Source organism: Cucumis sativus, chromosome 3 (genome assembly GCF_000004075.3).
Source record: "Cucumis sativus cultivar 9930 chromosome 3, Cucumber_9930_V3, whole genome shotgun sequence".
NCBI lineage: Eukaryota > Viridiplantae > Streptophyta > Magnoliopsida > Cucurbitales > Cucurbitaceae > Cucumis > Cucumis sativus.
Genome location: NC_026657.2, coordinates 26,495,033 through 26,507,987, shown reverse-complemented (window position 1 = coordinate 26,507,987; position 12,955 = coordinate 26,495,033). Strand labels below are relative to the sequence as shown.

The following is a 12,955-nucleotide window of genomic DNA, read 5'->3' as shown; positions in this document are numbered from 1 at the left end:
TCTAATAATTAATTTAATGGTAAAAAACATTTCTATAAATTGGCTGAAAATATTGTAGAAAAGAGATGTAAACCAACAATATTACTAACATGCTCATATGTCATCATCATTTTATTTATGTTTGCTTCTTCCCTGCTAAAAGAAAAGAGAGAAATATGTAGTCCAATTAGATAATAATTATGTTTAAGAAAATGATCCAATAGGGATGAAATTGACAACCAAACCATCCCTCTGCCATTGACATTGATAATAATTAAGTTTGCTTCTTCTCTGACACCAATCATTGCTTACTGTGCCTTCACTTTGTATTTACATTGACATTGACAACCAACCCATCCCTCTACCATTATAAAAGTACTCAAAATTACTTTTTTAAACTAACTTTAAATAGTACTTTCATAACGTGGAGAGATCGGGAGCACCTAAAATAGGTATATTTAGAAAAACCCTCCTTCATTTTCAATTCGAGATTTTTGTAAGAAGCATCCAAGTCGGATTTTTTACCAAAAGAATTATTGACACCCATGAGAAAAGACATTGCATGCTTAGTTGGATGATGGTTAACTAAGCTCTTGACATCACCACATGAACATTAATGACCACAAGAACATGAACAACGTTAGGAAGCAACTTCATTTCCATAATTGTCTTCGATTTCGAAAAATAGGCGGGTGTAGATGTGGAAAACTACTTCACATTGTTGAACAATAGTGTATTGTTTGTATCATGACAAACCACTGTTCTAAAAGTAATTTTGGTCGATTGTGATGTTAATCGTATTGTCGGTTGCTCTTCCAAAGTTAACATAACTTATTTATTCTGACGCGCACTCATCAGAACAAAAATAGAAATAAAACCATTTGAAGCTCAGAATTTTTGTAAATGAAAGACAGAGAGAATATGGAGAGGAGGAATGAGAGAATTCAAAATGGAATAAGTGAATTTGTGAGGAACTGGCAAGTGAAGAGCAGGAGAATTGGAACAGCTTTGTAATAAAGATTATTCGAATAGGTAATAAAAGCTTTGTAATAAAGATTATTCGAATAGGTAATAAAAGTTACATACTTATTCGTGCAAGCGCGGTTACCCGAACCCAATTGAATATGACGACAACGCATACATGTGGTGATAGGGTTATGCTATTACCACTAACACAATTTGTATATTCCTCTTTCATTTATTAGATATCTATACCCACTCACCTCTTCCAAAACTATCAATCTGAGACAATAAAATTCAACTTTGCTTATTGGCCAAGGCTACCATATCATTTCTAATGTTGATCTTGAACGAGATTGGAAAGTTCACAGTGTAATTGAAATTTTTGCATTGATCATTGTTGGGATTGATGCCCTAAATCTTGTGGTTTTGTAGTTTGTAATTGTATATATTATACAAACATTTTATTTATCTAATAAAATAAAGTGTATTATTTTATTTGACATTTAGTTGCACTTACCCACAAAACCAATAAACTAACATCCAAGGTTATCTTATGTAACCTAAACATGTATGTGGAGACATACAAGTGGATCATGTTTAAATGATAACCTAAATGGTCTATAGTAGATGGATAAGGTTGAATACCTTATTCTGGTGACACTACGAATATGGCTTGCTTTGTAGTTGTTACAATTGTTGTAAAGTGCTACAAATGATTTGATCCTAATCATTCATGTCGAGACATTAGAGCAGGGGTATTCTATACAAAGAGTTTGTATAAGATCGGACCACAAAATGAATAGTCTCTCTTATTAACACTGTTACTAGTTAAGACTACATTTCACCAAGATGACCATAGGTGACTTGACCTGAATCTTGAGTGAGTTGTGAACTCCTGCCTATGAAGGCAGTTTTTGATTTGCATGGGTGAGAGTGGCCTATATCGCCGACTCAATAAGCCTATCATTTTGGAGATTCGTTTGATTAGGGAGCTAGGAACACAACTACACAAGAAAGAATTCACTCATTCTCTATAGATAGAGTAAGTAGAGAAATTGCTCTTAAGGGTTGATTCTAGGGCTTGAACAATGTACGCCACACCCTCTCTTGGCCCGAGAGAGTTTCGTTATAGTGGGACTATAACTATTGTTCATTAGAGGAATTGTGGTACTTAAGGAGTTAGATGTAACTATAGGGAAAACGATAATTTTTGGCCTAGCTACTTATGAGCAATTTGTGAAGGGTCATTGCACTGTTGATTGGTTATATCTAATGGACACAAAAATATATCTACAGTAAGAAGCAACTATTGGTCTTTAGTGGAATGACTGATAGTTAATGAATAGTGATTAATTTAATTAAAGAGTTTAATTAATTAATCTCACATCATTGGAGCTTTAATCTGTAGATCCATAAAGTACCCTTGTTAGCCCAATAAAGATAAATGAGAATCAAATTTATTTTGGTCTAATTTGAATCGTTCAAATTGATTAAAGGAAATAAATTGTATATGATACACTTAATATAATGTATTTGATACATTATAATATTTGAGAGAAGTTAATATTTGAATATGATTCAAATAATAATAATATGAATTCGATTCATATTAGAACTATAGATCATATGAGAAGATCTAAACATTGGTTATATTATATAGATATAATATAAAATTAATATTATATGAGATAATATAAATTAATATTATATAAGAATAATATAATTTGAATTTATATTATATTTATATTAATATTAATTCAAATAAAAGAATAACTCCGAGGGGAGTTATTCTACGTAATGGGAGAGGGAGGAAGTTATTTTGATAACTTCCCTCTCCATCTCTATTCATATCTTTTGATTAAGATGTAGAAGGGAGGTGAAATATAATAAAGAACTCTCTCTGCAAAAATAGAAAAAGTCTCTGCAAATAATTTTTCTTTTAAAACAAAAACACAGAAACCCCACAAATTCTCTGTGTATTTTTTATCTTGAGGATAACAAGGAATATTTTGTGGTGTTGCTCGTGGTGTTCATTGAAAAATTTGAGACTTCTTGGGAGGTTCTACAAATGTTAGTTTTCTTTCTCCTTATCCTCCATAGGAGCATGTTTATGTGTTTTCTCTGTATTTCAATCATAACTTGTTAAAGCGAGGAATCCAAATTTCCCTTGTATCCAAAAAGCATACACACTAACATAAATCTCCTTTAACAAATAGTTCAAAATATTAATGGTGATTGTTACATATAACCCACAAATTCGATAGATCTACATCTTCCATTTAGTTAGGAAGAACATGGTGTCGCCGACAAACCTATGGTTTGATAAACTCTTTTTGTCAATAGTATCTACCAAACAAAGGATCTTAAGTAAACTTTACCTAACTAAGAGGTTAAGTTCTAATCATAAACTAAAAACACAAAATTCTAACTTTCTCCAAATTTATAATTTAACATTTTTCATTTCTTATTTTAAACCTTCAAATTTTGATTAGACTATATAAATATTTTCTAAAGAAAATTAAAAAGTTAAGGAAAATATTATTTAATGGAAGAAAGGTAAGTTGTTAGCATGTGAAAGGATACTAGAAGAAGACTTTGTAAAGTCTTCTTATATGAAGCACAGTAAGATACATTATCTATAAGATATGATGTCTTTTTAATGTTGGGATATCTGATTAGCTAACCAATAATAATTTATCATGACTATGACTGTGAGTTTGAATTTAAATTTTATTTTAACTTTATAATTAAAATCAATCTCGATTTTATAAAATAATGTAATACGCTCTATGAAAAAAATATTTTTCGAACCTACATTTTCTTTTAAATACTTTCTTTAAAATGAGTTTTAAAATTTAAACATTTACGTAGTTGGTTAGATATTTTTGTAAGTGTTTATATATATAATTTTCTTTAGTTTGACATATACTAAAAATGTTTATACTTGAACCAAATTACCATAAAGAAACACGTATATTTCCGTTTCGTAAGAAAGAAATATATTTTAAAATTAATCGTACATTTTAAAAATAGCAAAATAAATTAAAATATTTATAAGTTATAGCAAAATTTTGGCTTCTATCAATGATAGACATCTATCACTATAGTGTATTAACGACTATCAGTGATAGAATTTGGTATAGGTCGTAAATATTTCATAAAATTTATTATTTTAAAAAATTTCTTAATTTAAAATTATTAAAGTTAAAACTAGAACATTTTTTGTCTGTATTAATTTTTTTTCAGACAGTTTTATTTTAGAAAAAAAAGTATCTCATAATTATAAAAATTATTAATTGATCTTCAATGACAAAACATAATAATAATAATTTTTTCTAAATAATATAATAATAAAAAAAATGTGGGAGAGAAAGGTGGATGGAGGATGAGTATGAGGGGGTGTTTTAGTAATTTTAATATAACATCAAGAATCCCATCAAAGTGGTTCGGTAAGAAACTTATTTTGTTTTGATAAGTGTTTTCTTTAAAATGGATATTTTTCAATTTTTAAAAAGTTATGGAAGGTTTTTTTTTTCTTTTCGAATTTAAACACTTTAAAAGATAATTCAAACATACCTTAAGTTTAATTGACAATAAATATAATATATGATCTCAAGATGGTTAAATAAAGGAAACTTGGATCATCTAACAAATCAACATCTAAATTCTTCAACTTAATACGAGGATCCATTAAAATAAGTCTAGTGTCTTTTAAGATCCGTAAAGTATGCCTCTGAAATATGGATATTCATAGATCAAGCAAGTTTGTACTTATTTTTTTTAGATTTGTAAAATTCTAACGGGGGCATTTTTTAGCCGAGAAAGAATTACATTCTATTCGTATTGTCCAAGCGGAACATTGAAAACACTTTTGTACTTATTTATTTTAGAAATTTGAATTTGCCAAAATCCTCATTTCATATCAAATATAAAAAATATTTTTGCATTTGCAATTCTTTTTAATAAATCTTGTTTGTTGGGTATTGAATATCTAATCCATTCCAAATTAAAACTTTGTTTAAAGGTTTATAATTAATTACTAACCTTGAAACTCCACGCTCTTTTTTGGCGGCGGCGTTGACATAAAATGTGAAGCACGATCATGAACCTTTTGAACGTCTTATTAGATTTTCATCTAATTAAATCTTGTATTTCTTTCTTACAATGTGTTAGCAAGTTTGATTTCATTTGAATCAGTCTAGTTTTTGTTGGGATATCTAATTCTTTAAATTCTTTGGAATATGGAAGTTCGTTATGTGTTTTTTCCTACTCCAAAATGCATTTGGTAAACTAGAACAATTTTTTTTTCAATTTTAAATTGAATTTCTTTTATCCTATTTTGAATTGAAACTTCCTTTAAATTTTCTCCAATTCTGTTGTAATCAATTTCTTCTTAAAAAAACTAATTTGTTTTCTCTTTCTTTTAATTTGTTCACATTTCAAAACATTAATTTCTAAAAATTATGAGGTAAAATTGGAGAGATAAATTCAAAAATTAATTCTTCTCAAAATTTGTTTGTTACTAATAATTTTTTCACTCATTGTTAAAAGATATAATTAAGTAATAAAAGGTGTACCAAAAAATAATTATTGTCGAACATCTTTTTCTAAAAGAAAAGATGTTTTGAAACAGTGATGTATTTTGAAAGTTTAAATTTGATATTTAATATTTTTTCATTTGCTCACGTAAGAACTCAAAATATTTTGTAGGAATTAAACATTTTTTAATATAATTTTGATTTGAACCTAAGTCTAATAGTTTCTTCAGAGTAATTTTGAAACCATCTATTTTCAGTGTAATTAAACAAAACAATATTTGAAAGCTTATTCTTAAAACTAAATTAATTTCGTAATTTAGATTACTTAGAAAGTCTTTTCCTAAATCTAAATCTCCTAAATTATCATTTTCTTTCATTTGATAATTTTTTTTTTTACTTTCTAAAATTTTATATTTATGTTGAGAAATTTCTCTTTTTAGGCAATTGATTTCAAATTTTAAATCATATATAGAAACGGGTGTTTCTTCCTTTGGATTTTTAAAATTTGTGAAGGAATTTTTCCTGAAATTGTTTTCTTTTTTGGAGATGGTTTTGAAGAAGATTATTCTGTCAAAGAATCTCTAAGTGTTTCTAAAATACTTTGTTTTAAATCTTCGTTTGAAACATGGTTGATTGGTTCGAAATAATAAATCATGTTCGGAAGTTAAAACATTTATTTCATTTAAAACACATTTGCATGGATATTTGATACAACCATACGCTCTTAGTCCCTCATCTGAAAAAGATTTATGAATTGTATAAAAGAGTTGGTTGTAAATCTATTCACGTCATGTGCGCTATTGTCATTGCTTGGCCAACATAAGTTGTTAACTACCAAAAGGAAAAGTAGCAAGAACCTAATTAACGCATGCAAGGAGGAGTTTCTTCTCTTTTCAAGACCATTTCTAACATTTGTATCTCAACACGTGAAGAAGTGTCACACTCCAAACCATTCTATCAACGAAAATGCCAAAATAGTAGGCAACATTCACCTCCAGCAACTAACTTTATTGAAAACCATCTCAGCAATTAACTTTAGAGACGACCACATTGGTGACCAACTAACAATCACCTCAGACAACTAACTCAAACTACCATCTTTGTTCATCATATCAAATAATTGACTCTATCAACCAATAAAATACTATTGAAAAAACAAAAACTTGGTTGGAAAAGGTATGCTCAAATACAAATTTGAACCTATTCGTTTATAGTGTTTAAAAGTAGTCTTTATAGTAATTTGATATTAAGAAATTGTTTAAAAATGATAGGGTCATATTCTTTATAAACCTACTTGTCACATACATCCAAAAGATCAATTACATCTTTAACAACCCCCACAACCTATGAAAATGTATTGCTTGAATCTACTCGGTAGAACGGATCAACTTAACCATTTTAATGAACAAAATCTATAATTTTTTTATATCCATCGAAATTGATTAAGCCGATCAATTTCATACACATATACCCTTTATTTGTGAACATGTAAATAAACCCGAATGACAATTCCATTTTTTGTGCATGTTTAACACGTACGTTCCATCATGATGTTACAATATGTTGTAAGGTTGTTGTCGAAATAAATAATAATATTTTGTATACATGAATTGCAATATTTATATGTAGAAATTTGTAAAATATATGTTTGTTTAATTAAATTCACATGGCAATATATGAGTGGTAAGAATTTAAAAAAAAAAAGTATATGTATTTGTAGGTGAACATAGGAACAAAAAGTTAAGCAAAAAAAATTAATACATAACAAAAAAAGAAAACGATAAATGAGATTTTGTTGTCTACGACATTTTCTAGCCGAAATTAGTGATAAACGAAGATATGTTCTTTCATCATTCTCTAAATTTCAAAAAATTGTAATTATTAAACAAATATAGAGACATTCTATTGGCTGCTATCAGAGATTTATCGTGCGCTTGAATTACATTTTCTAGTGTTTAGTTTAAAAATAAGTTATTTTAAAAAGGATTAATGTTTGGAAGTCATTCAAAACTATTTTTTAAAGACATTTTAAATAATTTTCACAAAAATAAGTTTAAACAAAAATAAGTTATTTTTTCAAAACTCGTGTTTTTAAAATATTTTTTCTTACTCAATTCAAACTACCCTTTAATAAAAATAACAAGATGATGCTGATGATCATATAAAATTTATGGAGAGAAAATAAAAATCATGACTTCTCTTTCGTTTTCTATTGTATTTAACCTATAACCATATTTGTACAAGAAATTGTGGATAGGAATTATTCAAATATCCTTTTTTAAAAAAAAATTTCCACATGCAAGCATACTATTTAAGCCACATGTAGTAACGTTTTTAGTTTTTGAGTTTTTGTTCTTGAAAATAATTGTAAGTAGTTGAGTTTTAGTCTTACAAAATTAACATCCTTTTTGAAAAATCGTTCGAACATTTCTTTTTAATCCATCTTGGTTGAAATCGACCACCGATATTTGGTGTTTTTACCCACTTATTGGTTGTTGTAAGACATTCTCATTATATATCATCTGATTAAGATTCTAGTAATTTTTCTAAATATTTCCAAATCTTATACCAACTTAAATAATCTTATGTATTTTCAATTTTTTTTCCAAATTTAGTTATCTTTACCAAATATTATATCACAATCTTACCTAATTTTATATATAAGTCTTCGTAATTTTTAGATTTTTAAATAATTTTTTTAGTTGAACTACGTTATGACTTGATCCTTATAAGGGTATGTAGACAACTTAAAATCATTCTTAAATTTGGTCATACATAAAACAAGAGCAGTGTTATGACCACGTAAAGCATGACACTAGCAATTGATGGCGTTCATTTTCATTAAAGAATATCATCTTAAAGTTAAACATGTCCTGTTGGGAGCAATATAACAAATCAAAGAGGTATTGCACTAGAAGTAAGATGTTGCAAAGTTAGATGCTTATAAGGGACATCACTACTCTGAAGTTTAACACTCCATCTTCCAGATTAGAAGTTCCTCGGAATTAGCCTTGTTGATGTTTCTTGAAATTCAAGATTCAGAAAAATTTAGAAGTTCCGCAAAATCAAATTATGTGGAATTTGTTGATGTTTCCTAAAATTCAAGTTCAAATAAGTTTAGATGTTCTTCGAAATCAATTTCTGAGGCTTTGTTGATGTCTCTTGAAATTAAAGAAAAAAAGAGAAAGAAAAAAAATGAAAAAAGAAGAAGAAGAAGAAGAAAAAGAGGGAGCTCACCTTTTGAAAATATGTCTAGAAGTAGAACGAAGAATCTTGATGGCAAATGTATGATCGTCTCCTAGTAGAAGTTAGATTGCTGACAGCGAAGCACCAAGATGTCCGATCGTTTCTACTAGGGAGGTAGATCTGACGGCAAATGTCTGATCGTTCCTTAGTAAAATTGGATCATCGATGAAGCAGAACCAAGATGGCCAATTGTTCCTACTAGGGAGGTGGATCTGACGACAAATGTCTGATCGTTTTCTAGTAAAAGTTTGATCGTTGACGGTGAAGCAGAACACAAATGTCCGATCGTTCCTACTAGAAAGGTGGATCTGACAGTAAATGCCCGATCGTTCCCTAGTAGAAATTGGATCACTGACGGTGAAGCAGAATGCAAATGCCCGATTATTCCTACTAGGGAGGTGGATTTGACAGGAAATGTCTGATCGTCCCCTTGTAGAAATTAGATCGCTAATAGAGAAGAAGAACCAAGATGCCCGATATTTCCTACTAGAGAGGTGAATTTGATGGCAAATGTCTGATCGTCTCCTAATAGAAGTTGGAACCCTACCGACAAAACAAAACCAAGATGTCCAATCGTTCCTACTAGGGAGGTGGATCTTACGACAAATGCCCTATCATCCCCTAGTAGAAGTTTGATCACTGACGATAGAGTCACCACTGAAAACGATTGCACAAAAAAAAAAGGAAGAAGAAGAATATCATACCTTTAGTTCCTCCAAAAAAAAAAGGGACAAAAAATTATAAAAAATAATATAGAAGAAGATTTTACCTTTACTTCTAGTGAAAAAAAGGCACAAAAAGTTAGAAAAAAACAAGAAGAAGAAAAAAACAAAAGAGAGAAGAAGAAGTTTTTTTCATATCTTTCTTTTGCTTTATAAAAAATAAATGATCAAACGAAAAGGTCTATTTACAAGGTCAATAAATTCAATTATGATAATGGAGGCCACATGTTTTCATCATAACAGTTGGATCAAATTAATTATTTTGGTTCAATTAAATATTATTTACTTGAATTAAGTTCAATTGAACAAAAAAATAAGCTTAATTTAACTCATATGCTAAATATGACCCAGATCCACGTGGTTGAGCCCATGAGTTTGGTCCATGGATCAATCAAGCTCAAACTCATAAAGCTTATAAGAGAACTGTGAGAAGTTCTTGTTAGCGGGGTTGAGAATTTTCCCAAGAGCTAGAAGACTCATAAAGTCGATCATTCGATTAAATTCTAGAGATCAAACCGTATCGCATCAAATTAACTTGTATAACGTCAACTTAAGTTTAATTTCACAAATCAAATTTCTTCAAAAGTGTTGTGCAAACACAAACAAAAAAAATTGCAATATTTTTTTCCTTATAAAATGATTGAATAGGAGGGAGATACATGAAATTGAGTAACACATGCTCCAATAAATAAAAAGAAAAAAACAAAACAAAATGGGAAATAGAGTAGAAAAACTTCAAACTCACATTTGACCATTATTATTATTTCTCACATGTTATTATGATATCACTTTCATTTGTACTATTCTGATTGACTTAAAGACTTAGTATAACAATAATCAAGCTATAACACATAGAAACTACTTAAATGATTCATAAATAGAAAAAGAGAAATTCCCTTCAATTATTAATGCTTAAATGGAGTAAAGAGAAGAAGAAAGCCTTGGCTCTGCAACAACATCAAGAGGAAATTTCTTTGGAGTTGAAAGACCGAAAACTTCATCCATATTCAAATCTTCAATCTTCATATCTCCACTCAACTTCCAAGTAAACCCATGCAACAAATTAGCTAAACTTGATTGGATAACCTTCAAGCCAAGATTATAACCAGGACACATCCTTCTTCCTGACCCAAATGGCAACAGCTCAAAGTCTTGACCTTTCACATCAATGTTCTTTCCCATGAACCTTTCTGGCTTAAATTCAAGTGGATCTTCCCACACTGTTGGGTCTCTACCAATGGTCCATACATTCACAAGCACTCTAGTCCCTTTCGCTATGTCATACCCTGCAATTTGACTATCCTCTCGAGCCATTCTTGGCACTAACATTGGAGCCACTGGGTGAAGTCTCATTGTTTCTTTGGCAATTGCATCGATGTAAGGTAAATTTACAATGTCTTTCTCTTCTACCCATCTTTCTCTTCCGATTACTCTATCGAGTTCTTCTCTTGCCTTGTTGAATATCTCTGGCTTTTTTAATAGCTCTGATATTGCCCATTCTACTGTCACGGCTGAACTCTCCGTTCCACCTGCTATAAGGTCCTACATGTTTTGAAAAAAACCAATGGTCGTTCTTGTGAGTTTAAAAATACTTGAAAATACTTTAACAAGTGGGAAGCTATGGTTAAAACAAGATATAGATAGACTCTAAAGGAAAAGAACTTACCTGAGTAAAAGCCTTGATTCCATGTCTTTCAAGTTTAACTTCAAGATCAGGATCATCAGCTAATTGCAACAAAACATCCACCATATCTTTAGCCACATAATTCTCAACTCCCTTTCTTCTTTCATTATGTTCATCCAACACACGTTCAAGAAACCTATCAAATTTCTTACTCAAAGCCTTCATTCTCTTCACATACCCTTGCAAATCCAAGAAATCAATCCATGGAATTGAATCCCCAATATTCAACACACCACTCAGCAAAAACAACTCATCCAACATTTTCTTAAACTCGTCTGGACTAACTATCCCATTTTCTGATCCATCCGTATATTTTTTTCCCAACACCATCCTACTTATCACATTCAAACTCACCGTAGACAAATAATCCTTGACCTTAATTACTTCACCACAAGACTTGTAAATTTCTCCAAGCAGACCATTCATTTCTTCCTTACGTATATACTCATAAGAATCAAGTCTTTTTGCACTAAAAAGCTCCATCAAACACATCTTACGAGCTTGCCGCCAGTAAGGGCCGTATTGGGACCAAGTAATGTTGGAATAGTCATAAGTTGTGTATTTTCCCGCCGCAGTTTTTGGGCGCGACACGAAATTGAGATCTTGTGTTTTGAGGAAAATCTTTGCCATTTCAACGGAGGATCCAACGACGACAGGGAACGATCCGAAACGAAGATGCATGATGGGGCCGTATTTTTTGGAGAGTTGATGAATGGATTGGTGAGGCAGAGAGCCAATTAAGTCGAGGTTTCCAATTAGGGGCCATGGTTTTGGCCCGGGAGGAAGGTTGAGTTTGCGACGGCGGAGACGGCGGGAGAGGAGGAGGATAGCCAAAGTGGCTATCCAAGCCGCAACTACATAAGGAAACTTCATTTCCATGGTGAATTTGATGGTAGAAATGGGGATTTGTTGTTATGTGTGATGGTGGAAGTGTGATGAGGCTTGAAGAGGTATAAATAGGAATGGAAATTAGGTAGAAGTGGGAGTCATATCAATTTGAAAATTACAAGTTAATTTCGTAAAAGTTGTGTCCATAATTTCTTTGAAGTTACAAATGAAGTTCTTGTGAACCACAAAACGTTGATTTTGAGAGAAAAGAGAAAGACAAATGATGGAAATTTCGCCATTAAATTCAAAGCAAAGTTCAAAGTGGACCATGTCAGTGTGAACACGTAGGGTCGTTACGTTTGCTGAATTATTGGATAGTAACACTATTAATGTTAATTACAACATGAAATATTTATATATAATTTTATGGCAAATATAGTTCCTTTCAATTAATTAACAAATATTTACTTTATATTCCTACTGTTCTTAAATTCAATTTAATTTTATTAGTTTTTTTTCTTTTTCAGATTTTTAATGTATGAGATAATTCCGATTGAAAATTTAACTGCACACTATTTATCGTATACTGTCAATTGTACACCTAATGAGATATAAATATATAAATGCAATTGGTTACTAAAGTACATCACCGCCCACCCTCAACACAACAATGTTAAGAAAATCAAGAAAAGAGAACAACATGTTAAGCAAAGGTTCATCCCCCACCCTTTGGAATAACAACCAATGAAAAAAAGAGAACCCAATCCCTCAACATATCATAGTAATCAAGCAAGATTCACCCTCCTCTCAACACAACAATGTTTACAAAATCACAATCCCCCATAACAACCATTCAAGAAAAGGAGAACACACCCTAGTAGTCATAGTTTTTGGGTTGGGTATATAGCCCTAAATTTGTTAGATAAAAACATTTGCTAACTCGAACCACATACACTTTTTGTTCCCATGTCATAGAAGATTTGGTTATTACATTT

General features: G+C 30.5%; 1 protein-coding gene across 1 annotated transcript; it reads right to left on the bottom strand.

Annotated features, from left to right (window-relative positions):
* Positions 1–10,168: 10,168 nt before the first annotated feature.
* LOC101203328 (trimethyltridecatetraene synthase) lies at positions 10,169–12,076 on the bottom strand. The gene is made up of 2 exons (XM_004144380.3): positions 11,115–12,076; positions 10,169–10,990 (listed from the first exon to the last, which is right to left on the bottom strand). Exons 1-2 carry the CDS (start codon positions 12,009–12,011, stop codon positions 10,361–10,363), a joined length of 1,527 nt encoding a protein of 508 aa, XP_004144428.3. The 5' UTR covers positions 12,012–12,076; the 3' UTR covers positions 10,169–10,360.
* Between the last annotated feature and the right edge of the window lie 879 nt (positions 12,077–12,955).